General features: G+C 41.8%; 1 protein-coding gene across 2 annotated transcripts in view; it reads left to right on the top strand.

The window, feature by feature from the left end:
- Nucleotides 1-17407, top strand: part of heatr5a (HEAT repeat containing 5a) — an 83038-nt gene that overhangs the window by 53647 nt on the left and 11984 nt on the right. The window contains exons 12-29 of one of the 2 annotated variants that reach the window (XM_030719626.1): nucleotides 1452-1604; nucleotides 1739-1838; nucleotides 3065-3174; nucleotides 4677-4846; nucleotides 4950-5113; nucleotides 5499-5604; nucleotides 5880-6070; nucleotides 7047-7206; nucleotides 11046-11235; nucleotides 11330-11499; nucleotides 12264-12290; nucleotides 13462-13606; nucleotides 14365-14547; nucleotides 14821-15060; nucleotides 15130-15308; nucleotides 15942-16010; nucleotides 16133-16312; nucleotides 16788-17022. In XM_030719626.1, the coding sequence (XP_030575486.1) occupies nucleotides 1452-1604; nucleotides 1739-1838; nucleotides 3065-3174; nucleotides 4677-4846; nucleotides 4950-5113; nucleotides 5499-5604; nucleotides 5880-6070; nucleotides 7047-7206; nucleotides 11046-11235; nucleotides 11330-11499; nucleotides 12264-12290; nucleotides 13462-13606; nucleotides 14365-14547; nucleotides 14821-15060; nucleotides 15130-15308; nucleotides 15942-16010; nucleotides 16133-16312; nucleotides 16788-17022 (2772 nt within the window). The remainder of the gene's footprint in view (nucleotides 1-1451; nucleotides 1605-1738; nucleotides 1839-3064; nucleotides 3175-4676; nucleotides 4847-4949; nucleotides 5114-5498; nucleotides 5605-5879; nucleotides 6071-7046; nucleotides 7207-11045; nucleotides 11236-11329; nucleotides 11500-12263; nucleotides 12291-13461; nucleotides 13607-14364; nucleotides 14548-14820; nucleotides 15061-15129; nucleotides 15309-15941; nucleotides 16011-16132; nucleotides 16313-16787; nucleotides 17023-17407) is intronic. The other variant, XM_030719627.1, reaches the window with a different exon arrangement.

The raw sequence follows: 17407 nt of genomic DNA, 5'->3' as shown, positions 1-17407 counted from the left end.
GTTCCACAGGGTTCTGTGCTAGGACCAATTTTATTTACATTATACATGCTTCCCTTAGGCAGTATTATTAGAAAGCACTGCATCAATTTTCATTGTTATGCAGATGATACTCAGCTTTACCTATCAATGAAGCCAGATGACACACATCAATTAGTTAAACTGCAGGAATGTCTTAAAGATATTAAGGCCTGGATGACCTCTAATTTCCTGCTTCTAAATTCAGATAAAACTGAAATTCTTGTTCTCGGCCCCACAAATCTTAGAAACATGGTGTCTAACCAGATACTTACTCTGGATGGCATTACTTTGGCCTCCAGTAACACTGTGAGAAATCTTGGAGTCATTTTTGACCAGGATATGTCCTTCAATGCACATATTAAACAAATATGCAGGACCACTTTTTTGCATTTGCGCAATATTATTAAAATTAGAAACATCCTTTCTCAGAGTGATGCTGAAAAGCTAATTCATGCATTTATTACTTCTAGGGTGGACTATTGTAATTCATTATTATCAGGCTGTCCTAAAAGCTCCCTGAAAAGCCTTCAGCTGATCCAAAATGCTGCAGCTAGAGTACTGACAGGGACTAGAAAGAGAGAGCATATTTCTCCCATATTGGCTTCTCGTCATTGGCTCCCTGTTAAATCTAGAATAGAATTTAAAATTCTTCTCCTCACATACAAGGTCTTGAATAATCAGGCACCATCTTATCTCAAAGACCTCATAGTACCATATCACCCCAATAGAGCACTTCGCTCTCAGACTGCTGGCTTACTTGTGGTTCCTAGGATACTTAAGAGTAGAATGGGAGGCAGAGCCTTCAGCTTTCAGGCGCCTCTTCTGTGGAACCAGCTTCCAGCTTGGATTCGGGAGACAGACACCCTCTCTATTTTTAAGATTAGGCTTAAAACTTTCCTTTATGATAAAGCTTATAGTTAGGGCTGGATCAGGTGACCCTGAACCATCCCTTAGTTATGCTGCTATAGGTGTAGTCTGCTGGGGGGTTCACGTAATGCACTGTTTCTCATTCACCTTATTTACTTTGTTTATACTCCACTCTGCATTTAATCATTAATTGATATTAATCTCTGGCTCTCTTCCACAGCATGTCTTTTCTCTCCCCTCAGCCCAACCGGTCGCGGCAGATGACTGCCCCTCCCTGAGCCTGGTTCTGCTGGAGGTTTCTTCCTGTTAAAAGGGAGTTTTTCCTTTCCACTGTCGCCAAGTGCTTGCTCATAGGGGGTCGTTTTGACTGTTGGGTTTTCTCTGTATTATTGTAGGATCTTTACCCACAATACAAAGCGCCTTGAGGCGACAGTTTGTTGTGATTTGGCGCTATATAAATAAAATTGAATTGAATTGATGCTTAATTAATCCAGAAACCAGATCCATAAAGAATGAAGCGGTCAGTTTTTGGCTTAAGTGCATTGTGTATTCATTTCCGTTTCCAGGCCCAGCTGTGGTGGAGCACCATCTGTCCCGCCTCCTCCTCCTGTGGCGGTGTGTGTTTCCCGCTTCCCTTCGCGAGCAGGAGATGGAGCTGCGACGTGGGGACTACTTCACGTGGCAGGTTACACTTGAGGGACGTTCCGGGGCGCTCAGTGGTCAGTACACTCAGTGCGTAACACAAGTCTGTGTCTGTAAATTCAGAAAGATGGTTTACATTTCTTTCATCTTTGTGTGTGTGTGTGTGTGTGTGTGTGTGTGTGTGTGTGTGTGTGTGTGTGTGTGAGAACAGCGATGAAGAACCTGCTGCAGCACTGTAGGGAGCTCGTCACTGATGACATCATCGGCCGTCTACTCACACCATTGGCCTGTGCTGTGGCCCTGCTTGCCAAGTCAGTCCCTCATTTGTTTTAATTGTACAAAATTGTTTAATTGCATTAAATCCTGGATGTCAGATCATTTTCTCCATTTCAAAAAGAATAAAACAGAGATCTTTATGTGCATCCCTTCCAGCCTGGTCCCCAGGCCATTAAAAATCTGAGTTTGCTCTCCTGTTATGTTAACTCATCTATCAGAGACCTAGGAGTGGCTTTGGATGGGGACCTGTCTTTGGATTTGCATGTTAAGGGTCTGGTTTGTTCATGTTTTCATTAGTTGAGAAATATTAGTAGATGTTGGCATATTTTACTTAAATCTGGGATGAAGATTATTGGTGCTTTTATTTCATCTCGCCTGGACTACTCTTCACCTGCTTCAGTAAAACCTCTTGGATTGCCTACAGCTTGTAGAGAATGCTGATGCAAGGCTCCTTACCAGATCCTCCAAACGTTCTCATGTCCTCTACTGATCTCAATGTGCTGTTTCTCCATTAAATTTGGAATTTGCTTCAGAGTTCTGGAGTTCTTCTTTAGGGCTCTGCATGGCGAAGAACCCACATATGTAGCCAAATGTCAGCCAAAGGTCTTCTGATCAGAGCTTGTTGTCCATCCCAAAGTCTAGACTATAATCTAAAGGTGACAGAGCTTTTCTAATCGTGGCTCCCACTCTTTGGAATTCTCTGCCCTCCAGTCTAGCTCAGAGCTCATCTTTTTAACTGGCACTTAGTTTGTTTATTGAATTATTTATTTATTTATTGAAGCACTTTGTGATTTGTATTTTGAAAGGCGCTTTATAAATACTTACTGACTTGGCTCTCTTCGATATATTGCTATTGTACAGTCAGGTTCATAAGCACTTGAACAGCAGCACAATTTGTGTGGAACTGACTGTATTATTATGTATAGTAAAAATAGCCTCTCCCAGGTGTTAGTTCCCTTTTACCCCTTCTTCTTTTCTTCTTCTTCTTCTTCTTCTTTTTTTTAAATAAAAAGTTAATTGTGACAGTGTGTTTAAAGATTTTATGGATCCTGCTGGTCCGTCCAGTTTTCAAACTAGAACTACTTTTTGCTTGTCTTAATTTGCTTCTTCATTATTGTTCACACAGAAACTTTCCTGGACTATGTCTTTAAAAATAAGGTGTCTTGAAAGATTCTTAACCACAACAAAAAACTACCAAAATTTAGATGTCATTTTCACTTAAATGGTTATAGTATAGATTTATTTGTATGTGTGTCTCCAGGTTGCCTGCTCTCTTCAGGTCTTATGGCAGTTCATTTCGGTGTTGGTCGATCGTCTACAGACAGAGAGTATATGAGCTGCTTGCTCTGCTGCCCCCACACACATACCAAGGTAACACAACACCTCTGACACTCTGTTTTACACTTTTCATCCCTGTGTTACCCCTCATCTTTCCTTCATTGTGTTTCTTTGTCATTTCTCTTTCTTTCATTTTGATCTCAGTCCTTGTGCTCTTTTTTTCCAGATATAGCTACAACAAATATATTTATTATTCCAATGATTAGATTCATATTTTTAAGTGTGAAATGTGGGAAAACATGTCGTCAGACTTCTTTATTTATTTCCTCAACTTCAAAATATACTGCTCAAAAAAATTAAAGGAACACTATAGTAATATAGCATCAAGTCCGTTAAACTTCAGCTCTGATGTGTTTTCAAAGTGTTCCTTCAATTTTTTTGAGCACTATATTAAGTCGACATAAAAACTTCAACACTCAGTTTATGATCTAACTGTGATTAATGTTTTATGATGTTCTACACATGATCTGGGGTGGCTGTGGTTCAGGAGGTAGAGCAGGTCATCCACTAATCGGAAGGTCGGTGGTTTGATTCCTGGCTGCACCAATCTGCATGCCGTAGTATCCTTGAGCAAGATACTGAACCCCAAGTTGCTCGCCAATGCTCCGATGTGTGAATGTTAGATAGAAAGCACTTAGCTGTAGAAATGCAGACATGCTGCATAAAAAATCCTGCACGCCACCTGAACCTCAGTCCTCAGGACCAGTCCCCAGAAATTTCTAAGAGTTCACCTTTAAACCTATAAACACTGATTCTTCTTTCATGGCCTTTACCCCGTCTGAGAAACACGTGCATAAAAACTGTGCTTATACTGTATTATTTCTGTTAGTGCATTACTTGCTCCCTCATTCAGTCTGTTTGTTTTTGACACGTTAATTTGCTCTGCTCTCACAACCCATATTCCAAAAAAGTTGGGACTGTGTAAATTGTAAATAAAAACAGAATGCAATGCAAATCTCACAGACCCATATCTTATTCACAACAGAATATAGAAAACATTTCAGATGTTTAAACTGAGAAAATTTTAAGAAAAATATGAGTTCATTTTGAATAACGATAACAAATGAAAAATTATGTTTAAAAAAAAGATGGCATGGGGGCAACAAAAGTCTGGAAAAATAAAAAGAAACAGCTGACCAGGGTCACTGACCAGTCTGTAGCCCTGTGCGACTGGGATTTGGCCATCATTTTCTCAGTGACTGCCATCAACCTCCAGCAACCACACACAACCGGTCAGGGAAAACTCATTTTTCTCTCACAACTGGTGGTTGCCAGATGGTTGCAGACCCGTCTCTAGGCCTTTGTGACTGGGACCTTATTCGCTTGATTCTACATTAACATTGCATGGTTAGTGGTCACATGTCTGTAAAACCTTGACATTTACATGCAGATGAATGTATAATGTGTAATTTCCACTTTAATTGCCCAAATGTTTTCTTTAGTTTGTCATTACCAGCTAACACCTTCTATAGACAGTGATGGGTAGCAAGTGGCAGCAGCAGTAGCTGATGAGAGCTGGTTTTCTCCTCCTACAGAGAGTTTTGGGCTGGTGATGAACCAGCTGGTGTCTGATCTGTCCGGTCAGGACAACCTGAACCAGACATGTTCAGAGCTCTCCCTGCTGCCACCCCTCTGTCATCACGATGACCTCCTGCTGGTTGGCCCTGCCCTTCACGACACAGACCACAAATACATCGAAGAACAGGTGATGTTCAGCCGAGCACTCAACGGTGACGCCTCAAAGTGAGAATAGCTTGACAAGACTGAGGGATCAGAATCAGAGAAGGTGTTTTATGTTTATGTTGCAGCTCCACAATAGCAGTGTGGGAGGAGGCTCACTGGACAATGACCCCTTCTGTCTGTGTGAGAGGAGCTATGAAGCTCCCGCTCCTCTTCCTTCCACTGTCGCTCTGGCCACTGCCGCTGTCCATCTTTTTGGAGCCGTCTTCCCTCACATAATCTCTGCTCAGAGGTAAGTGACACACTGACAGTGTAACCAGCGCTGATTGTCATGAGGAGGAAGTCCTCTTTGCTTTGATTAAAATTTTTTTAAGCTGTTAATTTTCATACTTCATGTTGACATAACAATGATGTTTTGAGCAGCAATACAAGTTATTGAATAATAAGGCACCCTTTTTTTTTTATTTATTAAATCATCCTCTCACCAACAACAACTTTGGGGGCTTTTGCTTCTCAACGTTACAGCAAATGTGAATTCTTCAGGGTCACAGCTTTGGTCTGAGGTTCAGATTGGTGGTTCTCAGCCAGGACTACAGTTTGGTGCAGCTCTGCCAAATCAATAAGCTTTCTAGACCAAGCGTTTGGAATAACAAGTCATGTCTATGTGCGTCTGTAAGGGTGAAGATACTGGAGCAGTTTGTGGAAACAGTGAACCAGCTAAAGGGTCAACGTCAGCAAACTGTCCAGACACACCTTTGTGCTGCCCTCTGCAGTCTGCTCAAGGTACTGTAACTGGCTAACTTAAAGCAGCTTTGTGTATGTTCCCGAAAACTTTTAATTTCAGTATGACTGTCAGTAAAAAATGTAAAACACATGAAAAGATTTTTGCCTAGAGTACATTTAACATCACAAGATGTCCATACAGTTTTTTTTTTAAAAAGGTTACAGTGCATCACAAATTCTGCTGCAATCTATTAACCCTAGCCAGGATTAAACTTTCACAATTCATTACTTCACCAAGAAATAACCTCAACTAAACTTTGAATGTTTCTCCTCAGCATCAGGGTAGCGTTCGAGGCTCTCTGGGGCCCGAAGAGATCCGTCCCCCAGCGTTGTCTCTCCTGTCAGGGGCGCTGGAGAGCACCAGTCCACTGCTACGCTGCCTGGCTGCTGAAGGTCTAGCCCGACTGGTTCAAGTAGTCGGCGATCCAGGTTTCACTGTCTCCATCTCCCTGCTCTGCTTTGATAGGTGGGCAGATGTTAAATCACAGTTTTGTGTACCATTTTCTTATATTTTTCTCCATCCCTGTGATAGAAATGGCTACGGTCAGATGTCTTTCCAATAATCAATTTTTTTTAAGTTAAACGAGTGAATGTTGAATTGGAATTCTTGCCATAGAATTCAGATGAAACTGAGCTGGATGTGTACTCTGTACTCTCTCTAAAGGAGCAACAGCAGAAACAAAGTAGGTCACGATACAAAATTATACTGAAACACACAGTAGTTGCATAATAACCCAGAAATAGTTCAAAACACACTTTGCATAGCTGTGACTGCGACCCAAATATATCACACTGTGCTCAAGATAGAAAAAGATGACAGTTGATTTCTGTTGTTATCCAAGCATTATATGTTGTGCATAACTATGTATGTTGTAGAACAAAAAGAAAAAAACTGCAGCTACTTTTCAACTCTGGGATTTTAAAGTGGCCAACTTCATATTTTTATTCTTGGACTTTGCTACTTTCATTGCATGGTCCTCAGTCTTAAATAATCCTTATTTATCTTGGTGCAACCCCTCATTTCATATTCTGTCTGAAACAAGCTGCTTTAGCTCATCTCCCTTTAAACCAATTTGCTTCTGATTAGCCGCTCCCTCTATTTAAAAAAAACAAAACTGGTTTGATTAGCAGGTGGGCGGGGCTTCAGCACTCACAGATAGAGTAAAACTGTCTGGAATTAATTGTTTAGAGCAGTCTGATTTGAAACTTTGACCATGTTTGATATGAACGTCCACCACAAAGACCATAAATATGGTCCACTTAATGACCACTAGTCTGTATCTTATCAGATTTTGTAGCATTTACTTTATACTTTGCAGTCTGGCACTGGATATTGGCTGTGCCAAAGGCTGCATCTGTTTGTTAGAACTGAAGTGCCTGATGCTGGTAGATCATTAATGTTGGGTAATGTTGGCAGCTGACCGTGTTGATCGTGTCTGCAGGCTGAAGACCGTTCGGGATGCAGCATCTCGCAGTGGCTATGCCCTGGCTCTGGGGGCGCTGTACCGCTACACTGGAGGAATCAGCTCACCTCAACACCTGTCCGCCTGCCTGGGAGTCCTGTTCACCCTGAGCCAGGACAGTACCTCACCTGAGGTCCAGGTACACACTTAGTTCAAAGTCTGTCTTTGGTTAAAATTTCTGTTTGGCTGGTGTTTTAAAGGCAGGTTTCTGGCTATCTGACTGGTTTTCTGTAGGGAGTTAATCGTTTTATCTGATAGCATTGTCCATATTTAGAGCTCATCATGCATTCTGTACTATGAACACATTTTAATGAATGTATTTATTCACTGGCAGCAAAGCACATTACAGGACCCCTCAAGCTAAAGTGTACTATATATTAACTGTTTACTCACCCCTGAAAGACTTAGAACCCCAATTCTGAAAAAGCTGGGACACTTTGTAAAATGTAAATAAAAACAGAATCCAATGATTTGCAGATCTGATGAACACACATTTTATTCAGAATAGAACATAGAAAGCATTAACTGTTTAAACTGGGAAAATGTTCCATTTTAAGAAAAATATTGGGTCATTTTGAATTTGATGGCCGCAGCATGTCTCAAAAAAGTTGGGACTGGGCCGTATTTACTACTGAGTAGCATCACCTCTTCTTTTAACAACAGTCTAAACATCTAGGAACTGAGGAGTCCAGCTGCTGAATCTCTGGGAGAGCAATGTTGTCTGACGGGGTTGTAGTTGCTCATTGCCCGTTGCTCTAGTTGCTCAGGTTGTCTTTGTCATATTTTTAATTTCATGATGCACCAGATGTTGTCAGTTGGTGAAAGGTCTGGACTGCGGCAGGCAAGTTCAGCAGCCGGATATATTAAAGATGTATGCTGTACAATCATTCCACTGTGGAAAAAGAACAGCTCAAAGAAATGAGCTGCCTGACATCCAAAATATAAGAACCATGTTTAAATTGGAGACTAACAAAGTAAGCTCAAGTCTAGATCAAAGTTCTGGTTGTGAGCACAAAAACCCCACCCAGCCACTGTTTAGATCTTTTGTTTGTGAGGAGCAACCAGTCAGAAGCAAGTTGGCTTACAGGGATGTTGGAGCTAAAGTGTCATTCTTCAGATAAAGGTTGAAATGAGCTGCTGTCCAAGGATCAGTACAGGGTAAGTAAGAATTATTTTGAACCGTGACTCCCAAAGCTGTTCTATCAGAGAAATGGAAATGAGCAGAACAGAGGACCCCCTGTTTTTGCACCCTTTAGTTGTAGGTAAGTACAGTACTGGGAGAAATTGTACACAGTTTCAGACCTGATATACCATATTTTTTGGACTATAAGGCGCACTTAAAATCCTTAAATTTTCTCAAAAATTGGCAGTGCGCCTTATGTATGAATTCTTGTTTTGCTTACTGACCTTGAACCAATTTTATGTGGTACACTGCGCTCAAAAATCTGTCAAAATGTTTTAGTGCGACTTGTGTAAAGGACGCTTAACAAATATCGATGTTTTCCAGAGCGTACAAAGCGTACGACAGGGGGGAGGGGGGTAACACTCAGCGTAAGCTTTTCAAATAGTTAGAAAATGTCGGTCTGTGTAATTTGAGCGCTGCCGTCTGACCGAGGGTGGACGAAGCATCCACACCGCTGCACCACTGCGTGGTCTGCAGCAATATGGCCTCCGGTCTGGCAGATCAGTTCAAAGGCCTCATTGAATTCTCTAAAATAGGCCTTCATTGATTCACAAAATGACTCTACTGATGATATTAGACAGGAACAAGCTGCGAGCAGTGTTGCCAGATCTCGCGACAGAAACAAGCAACCAGCTCTATGAAAACAAGCCCAAAAGAAGCCCAACTGGCAACCCACAACACTGTGTAAACCTGAAGCCGCTTTTGAACAGTATAGCTCTATAATAGTATAGCTCACTTCTCTGTTTTGTCTTATTGTGTTTTGGAGCAGTAAAACCCATGGTTCTTAGCCTCATAGAAGAGAAGGGTGCACAGTTTTTTTTGTGTGTGTGCTTCTCTGTATTAGCATGTTGAACTAAATCAGCATGGTGAGCACATATTTCACACTTGCAAAATCTGGGGAATGCCTTTGGTACGTCTCCCATTAGGACCGCAGCTACTTTCAGAGGTGTATGCGGACACAATTTATTTATTTATTTTTATTTTTTTTTTGGGGGGGGGGGGGGGGGGGGGGTGCAGGAGGAGGGGAGGTGAAGGAGCACAGGGGGTGCCTAATCAGCGCCGTTCCTCTGTTACTGATCATTTCATACGCACAGCTGTTAAATGCAGAAAATGCCGACTAGAGAAATAATTTCGTCGCATCCTTTTGGCGCCCTCCTCTTGTGCGGCGCCCCTATGCATTGCATATAGTGCATACCCACTTTTAGCGCCACTGTCTCCCATCTGAGCTCGGATCCATTCTGTAAGTGCGCTGTCCTTCTCCAACTCTTTATTATATTTTTTTCTATATTTTCCCCGCTTACTGGAGCTCATTCTTGCGCTGCCTCCTCATACTGGGCTGTTATGAGTGTTTGGGTGTGCGCCCGGTTAGCTTGTGCAGGACCGATAAACAGGAAACGGGGGCTTGGAAGGGACAAACTACCTGCCACTCGTCTTTTGCTTTATTATAGGGCGCCGAGAGATGAGATAACGAGTTTCAATCGGAAAGAAAGTCAAGCCCAAATAAGCAACTCCACGTTCAAAAATAAGCCCAAAAAACCGCAACCCGCGAGATTTGCAAGCGACTTGAGAAAAAAACAAGCCCAAAGTCGCTTATAATAAGCGGACTTGGCACCACTGGCTGCGAGTGCGGCGCAGCAGGTGTGGAAAGCAGCCAAAGCTGCCGGAGATAAATTCAACAAGAAGCATTATTCCAGTAAACCGCAGAAAACGATGATGGATTTTATTCTACATGTTTCTGGCCTATTTGCATCTATGCTGGCCTGTATATTTGTGTGTAATCTGGCGATCGGCACTGTTGCCAACTTTTGTGCAACAAAACTCGCTGTGGGCTGTCTCAAAAGTTGCTAAAGGACGAATCGAGGCCCGGGAGTGAGTGTGCTGTCTCCCTCGGTGCCGAAGAGAGGACCGGGTGATGCCACAGCGTATGAAGGGACGTAGTACGCTGTATGTACACAAAACATGGTGACAGCGGAGTTTTCAGGTTTCCGGTGTTGAGTCAAAAAGGGATTTCCTTTTTTTTTTTTTTTTTAATGTTTTATCTTTGCTTATATCGGTAAATATACAGGTGCACAGGATTTATGAAGGGCTTATATATAAAATGAAGAAATGACTTGTTCTTACCCTCATTAATAAAGAATATATTGCAGCGTCTGTTAAGACGTTGAAGGAGATGGCGAGAGATTGCCAGCAAAAGTTGCCCTTTTATTAACAATTAATTGGTTGCTGTTTGACGCAAACAAAACAGTAACAACAACGAGACCGACTCGGATAATAACGAGAGGGAACCCGGCATGCTTGATGCCGAAATCGCCCAACTGTTCAACTCAGACACTGAAGATGAGGAATTTGATGGATTTGATTGATGGATTTGTGGAAGATGAATGATTTAAAGTGTAGATTTAGAGTGTATTTTTCTGTATTTGTTACAACTGAACAATATTCTGAGTTATTGTGAATGAGTTGAATAAAGTTGGACTTACCTGATGCTTTTGTTTCGCTCTACATATGTTTTATCACGTGCCTTATAACCCGGTGCGCCTTATGTATGAAAATAGACCCGTTCATTGATAGTGCGCCTTATAATGTGGTGTGCCTTATGGTCCGCAAAATACGGTACATTCCTTCTGCTCCAGAAAGGGTGCTCCATTATGCTTGTTCAGGTGCTGAGATGTAACTTTCAAGTTGAAAGCATTTAATTTGAGCCTCAAATGAACCTTTGAGGAAGTGAAGACTGATCTTTTCTTTTCCTAAATCTTCCTACTCATGCCTTGCACGTATCTCTCTCTGGTGTCCAGACCTGGTCTCTCCACAGTCTCTCTCTGGTGATCGACCTGTCAGGTGGTCTGTATAGAACCCATGCAGAGCCGTCCTTCACCCTGGTGCTCAGGCTGCTCCTCTCCACTCCGCCCACACACCCTGAGGTGCACTACAGCCTGGGGCGTTGCCTGCATGGCCTGATCACCTGCTTGGGCCCAGACCTACAGGGTATGACCCCCATCACACCTGAGGACAGTTTCAAAATTAGAGTAGGTTTTAGGGATGTGCAAGTGATGCGTGTTTTGATTTGTTTTTTTCCCAGGTAATGGTGCAGCAGTGTCTGGTCTGCGCTCCAGCTGTCTGGTTGGATGTGGAGTGATGCAAGCCAGTCCAGACTGTCTGGTTCAGGCCAGGGCCATCTCCTGTCTGCAGCAGCTGCACATGTTCTCACCGCCACACGTCAACCTGGCCAGTCTTGTACCTGCACTCTGTGTAAGTACACCTGAGGAAGGATGGGTTTCTTTCGCTGTTCCCACTCAATTTTAAGATGTTAAAATATTGTTAATGGTTGGACAGGATTGGACAGCTGCAATTCTCTGCCCAGCACAACAGTACCTCAGCCAGGCACAGCATCAGGTGATCAGCCACTAGCTAGGTCAGCTTCAGAGAGAGGTTCAGTAACACTGGCTAACAGGGGCAAAAACAGCAGCACTTACTGACTAAAGTTCATAATATGCTCAACAACTCACCTCAGTATCGCTGTCATCAGTCTGTATCAGGGTGAATAGACGTGGACACCCAGCATTTTGATATGATTGCTGAGCTAAACAGTGGACTGACAGGCTGCTTTTACTACTGGTGAATGCCAGCCAGGGCATTTGAGGTGACTCGGGTAAAAACATGAAATATTTATTGCTAAATCAGGAATAAAATGTTATTCAAATATGTGAAAATATGGTGTGGCCAAAAATTTTTTTATACACAAACAGTAGTAAAAACACACTGTGGTCATTATGGGAAAACGCAAAGCGGCCAGCCGGAGCTGTTACGGCGTACAGAGGGTTAAAGATTGAATAAGTGGTTTGATGGATGCTGTTAACATCACACTTCCTGTTTGACAGACGTATGTCCAGGTTTGCTTGTGCCCATTTATTTCATCTCTCTATACCACATATCCTGCCATGTCTCTCTGCTGTGTCTAAATTAGAGTTTATTTATAGTGTATTTGTGTGTTTCTTGATCATTGTGTCTTACAGGAGATCTTGTTGGATTATTCCATATTGGTAGGTTCTTTGTAAGGCCTGCAGCTGCTTGACTCACTTTCAGCTTTGTAAACTTTTTTTTTTTCCTTTTGAATGTGACTTTTCCATTGCCATGGAGCTGGACTGGGTGATATACTCTTTACAAGTTCCTTTCACAATAAAATAACATGAGAACTTAAGCTGACAGGAAAGAAGATTTCTGATTATTTTGATGATCTTTCTTTACTTAAACACTGTTAATAAAGGATAAAATATTTGCCTTTGTATGAAGGAAACACCAGAAAAGTACACACACAAAAGTATTTGGAGTGTAAGCATCTACACTTCAACTACTTATTGGAGTATATCCTTTCAGACACGCCTCGGCCTGTGAATAAATTTACATTTGCATTTTTCAGGTTGTGCTAGCTCAACAGAAATTTGCTCTTAATATATGACAGTTTTAAATGCGATCTTTTATAAAGATGTCCATATCACCCAGCACCATTGTGAAGTTGTTCAGAACAGTTTTCTGTCGCTGAAACACTGTTTGAACACAGCTCAGTTATGAACACATTCACCTCTTTCTGTTGTGGTGAATCCTGACAGCACAATTTTCTGTTTCATTGGATTTTAACATTTTCCCCTCTTTTACAATATTAATTCAGTTTGTGCTTAATCTTGGAGTCTTTATTCTGAATTTACTTTTATTATGTTTGTTTTTTCCAGCTAACACAATAACAACCTCAACTGCAGTACTGACCAGATCCTCCTGTTTTTATCCCCCACAGTGTTTCCTCTAGAGATAACTCACAAGTGCTGTTATTATTTAGTTTGAAGATTGTAAATTGTTTAAACAAACAAAACAAAGTTTTATTGAAAGCACAATATTCTTTAATTATGGAATATTTTATGTGAATATTGCAAGTTCCATCTCCTCAAACCCGAGAGTATCTTTGGGTTTTGTACTGTTGGTCAGACCACAAAAGTAAATAACTCAGCTTGAAGATTCTTCTGAGTTTTAGGAACTTGTAAACTTTATAGATTTGTGACATTGATTACTGAGTGAATACTATTATTATTAATTATTTGAAGCTTTTGTGTAAACAGCACCTGGATGAAACACTGTCTGTAGCTGCATGTGTTTCCCTGATGACAAAGTACAATAGCGGGTATAACGGTTGCTTGTGTGAACTGTGTATTTGTGTTTCAGGCCAACCTGTGCAGCTCATTCCTATGTCTGCGGCGGGCCGTGGTGGCATGTTTACGGCAGCTTGTCCAGCGGGAGGCGCTGGAAGTCTCTGAGCATGCCGTCAGTCTGGTCAAAGAGCTGCCCAGACGAGACAACACGCAACTTGGTGAGAGGAAATTTACATTTTATGGAAACTATGATTTCTTATCATCCTCCCTTCCTTTTTTTTCATGACTGTAGATCCCATTTTTTTTAGTGTAGGTCTAGATGATTTTGCAAACCCATCTATTGTCCCTCAGCTGCAGAAAAGAGGATACACAATGTCCAAAAACTGATGAAGGCCCTTAAAGTTTAGTCTTTACAGAATCATAATTATATCAGCTGAAAAATGTTCACAAAAACACCTCATCTACCCGTACATGCTCGACTGCAATAACTACAAGTGCGTTACTGATTAGTGAGCACTGTCCAACTGATGTAGGTTTGGGGGCCGTTATATTTGCTGTTCTCGCCCTCACAAAATGCTAAAAGTGATGTCGCATCCACTGGCGCAATCTGTGCTTCGGTTTTGTTTCAGCTGTTCATGGACCTCAATTTTTGTAACCTTACGTGGTTGCTGGCCAAATTGAAGGCACAAGTGTACGGTTGTGTTGGTTTTTACCACCATTTTACAATTAAATTACACACAATGCATTCTATTAATAATTATAGTGTGTGTGTGTGTGTGTGTGTGTGTGTGTGTGTGTGTGTGTGTACTTTGTACAGAACTTTGGGCTGTGAAATCTGTTCAAATGCATTTTATGAATCAGTTTTACTTAAACACACTTCTTTGCTTACATCTGGTTGTAGCCCTTGAACAGTATATTGCACACACCTCTTCTACATCTTTGTTCACCCTACTCCTTTCTGTCTCTGTCTGTGCAGATGTCACTATAAAAGAGGTTGGTCTCGAAGGTGCTCTGTTCATTCTGCTTGACCGGGAGTCAGATCTCGGTCTAAGGAAGGACATTCAAGAGACTCTGGTCCACATGATGGCAGCGAGTGCCACCGGCAGCAAATTGGCACACTGGCTGAAACTCTGCAAAGATGTCCTGTCTGCAACTACAGGTAAGCTCAGTTTGTTGTCAGCCTGTAGTTCTTTGAAAATCGTTTGGGCATTTAAATGCTCGGGTTTTACTTGTATTCTCGTGAAACCAGAATTGAGTCCACTGACAGAGAAATGTTTTTTTTTAATTGTTTCTAATGTATAGAATTGATGGCGAGACTTTTTAAACCACCTCAGAGCCTTCAGTTTGTTTAAAAAATACCATAGCGGCTGCAGATGAAACCTGGTGATAATGACATAATGGTTTGCCTGTCACTGATCTCTCTCTCTCTCAGATGGCTGCGCCCCGCTGGAGGCAAGACAGGAGGATGAGGATGCAGATTCTGGCAAAGATGACGACTCCTCTGCTTTCAGAGCCCGGTCAGAGTCCGGCGGCCCATTCACAGCGTTGCGCTCGGCCACACGTTGTTTTGCCATGGAGTGTGTGTGTCGCATTATAGCACAGTGCGAGACTGCAGACCCAGCTCACTTTGACATGGCTCTTGCTCAGGAGCGGCGCCTGCACGAGTCCACTGGTAAGTCCTCACACCTCTGTTTTGTTTTGGGTTTGTGGACCTCACTGACCCCTCACCTGTTTCTCTCAGACTTCTTGGTCCTCCATCTTGGTGACTTGGTACGCATGGCGTTCATGGCATCAACAGATCACAGCAATGAGCTGCGACTGACAGGACTTCAAACACTATTGGTGATCATCAGACGGTTCTCAGCCATTCCGGAACCAGAGTTTCCTGGTCATGTGATCCTGGAGCAGTACCAGGCTAATGCAAGTATCAGTCACTGATCTGAACTGTTTACTATATTTAAATAAAACAGGGGTGGAAGAATAGCTGAATGCAGATTAGTACATATATACTTTAGTTGCCACAGTAAATAGTGAAATATGTATTAAAATAGCTGCATTATTTCAGCATTAACTAGTGATTATTTTCTCTTTGACCTTTTTGTTGGATTAAAATAGTATGTTGCCACAAATATTTTAACTTTTACAAAAACGGTCACATGACAAAGGAAGTTTTCCCATGAATTCCTGTGAAAGACCTTAGTACACGCTTACTGCTTCCACAGGAATTTAGGAGGGTAAGTAGCAGCCAGGTCCTGCTAATCTAATGCACTTGATTAACATTAACATCATCAGCAAGTGTGAGCACCTCTATAAACATAGAGGGTTTGGCAGTTTGCAGGTCTGGGGCATTCAGGTGTGCATATATGTATCAAGCTGATTCTTTTTCCAACATGGCTTCTGTTTCTGTTTAGTTTTGTCAACAAGTCATTAAACAGATGTGAAATTCAACAGGAGACAAAAGTTTCATTTTGAATTACAAACCTGTTTGAAAGATGCTAAAGTCTGGAGTCAGGAACCTGGAGTATTTTTTAATTGTTGTATATGTGTTCACAGGTTGGAGCTGCTCTCAGACCTGCCTTCACTGCTGAAGCTCCTCCTGACATTACCGCCAAAGCCTGCCAGGTGAACAGTCATCAGTAATCATTTTCATAATCCTCACTGGTGCGCTCCTCTGGTCATTCTGTCTGCCCTCCAGGTAAACTGAGTTTAAATTCTCACCTTTAATGCTGCTCTCTCCTCTTCAGGTGTGCAGCGCATGGATCGCCAGCGGTGTAGTCAGTGACCTCCGTGACCTGCGACGTGTCCACCAGCTCCTCGTCTCCTCATTGGCTAAAGTCCAGAGTGGGCAGGAGACATCAAGCCAGCTGTACAATGAGGCCACTGCTACCATGGAGACACTGGCTGTTCTCAAAGCCTGGGCTGAGGTGAGTGTTTATCGATTTTATATTTATTATTGTCTTTCATCATTCATTGAAGTGGATTTTTATTGCAGAAAATGATTTTTGAGAGCTTTTTCTGCAGTGATGGTAGCCTCAGTAATTGTATCCTCAAGCAGTTTTTTTTTTAACTGTCTGCTTGGGTGGCTTAAATATTCTTGATGATGTGCTCATTATGACTCGTGTGCCCAAGATAATGTTTTGATTAACACTGTCTCGCCCCAGATGCTTTGACATGCTCCTGATAATAGTTTGTTGTATATCATGCTGGGCAGAATGTCTTGATAATAATCTTTAACTGCCATAAGCACAATGTCTCCAACATCATGTTGCAAAATGTGCGCTTTTTCATGCATGATATTATCAATATAATGAATATTGTGTATCAATCATGAATATTTCTATGTAAAAATAGAAATTTATTGCTGAAATTTTGCTGTGGTTTTCTTGATCTCTGTGTCAGGTTTACATTGTAGCTGTTCAGAGGAGCAAACAGAAAGAAATCCCTCTTAGACCAGCTGACCTGTCGGTCTCCCCTCTGGCCAATGACAGTTCAGGCTCTGAGTCAGGAGGGACAGGCCTTCTGAAGTTGGTCCAGTCGGAGCTGTCAACACTGAGCCATCTATGGTTGGCAGCACTACAGGACTACGCACTACTGACCCTCCCACAGGAGTACACATCACAGCTACCTCCAACAGGTGGGAGGGATTTCTTGTTGCACTTTTTCCTTTAAGAATTCAACTTTTGTGGTCACAGTTCTCTCTGCAATACAGTTTTCAGGCTCTTCAAAGTAATCCTAACCTGATATAGGTTTTATCTAATCTTTGAAATGCTATAGCTTTGTCGTCTTTAGGGCTCCACTCACACGTTAAACAGCAGCAATATTTTTTTTTTCCCAACAATTGTTAAACTTTCCCATTGACATTTTTTGTGATGGCACAAATTTGTAAATTATGTGTTTTTAATAGTATGAGTTGCTTTTAATAAGTATCTTTCATGTCTGCAGCACATATTTTTATTCAGGCAAAGTGGGGGCTTGTCAGAGTTGTACTTCTGGTCATGATAATAATAATAAAAAAACAT

This window comes from Archocentrus centrarchus, chromosome 22, assembly GCF_007364275.1.
Source record: "Archocentrus centrarchus isolate MPI-CPG fArcCen1 chromosome 22, fArcCen1, whole genome shotgun sequence".
Lineage (NCBI taxonomy): Eukaryota > Metazoa > Chordata > Actinopteri > Cichliformes > Cichlidae > Archocentrus > Archocentrus centrarchus.
The sequence above is the reverse complement of the archived record's forward strand: the minus strand, read 5'-3'. Positions and strand labels throughout refer to the sequence as shown.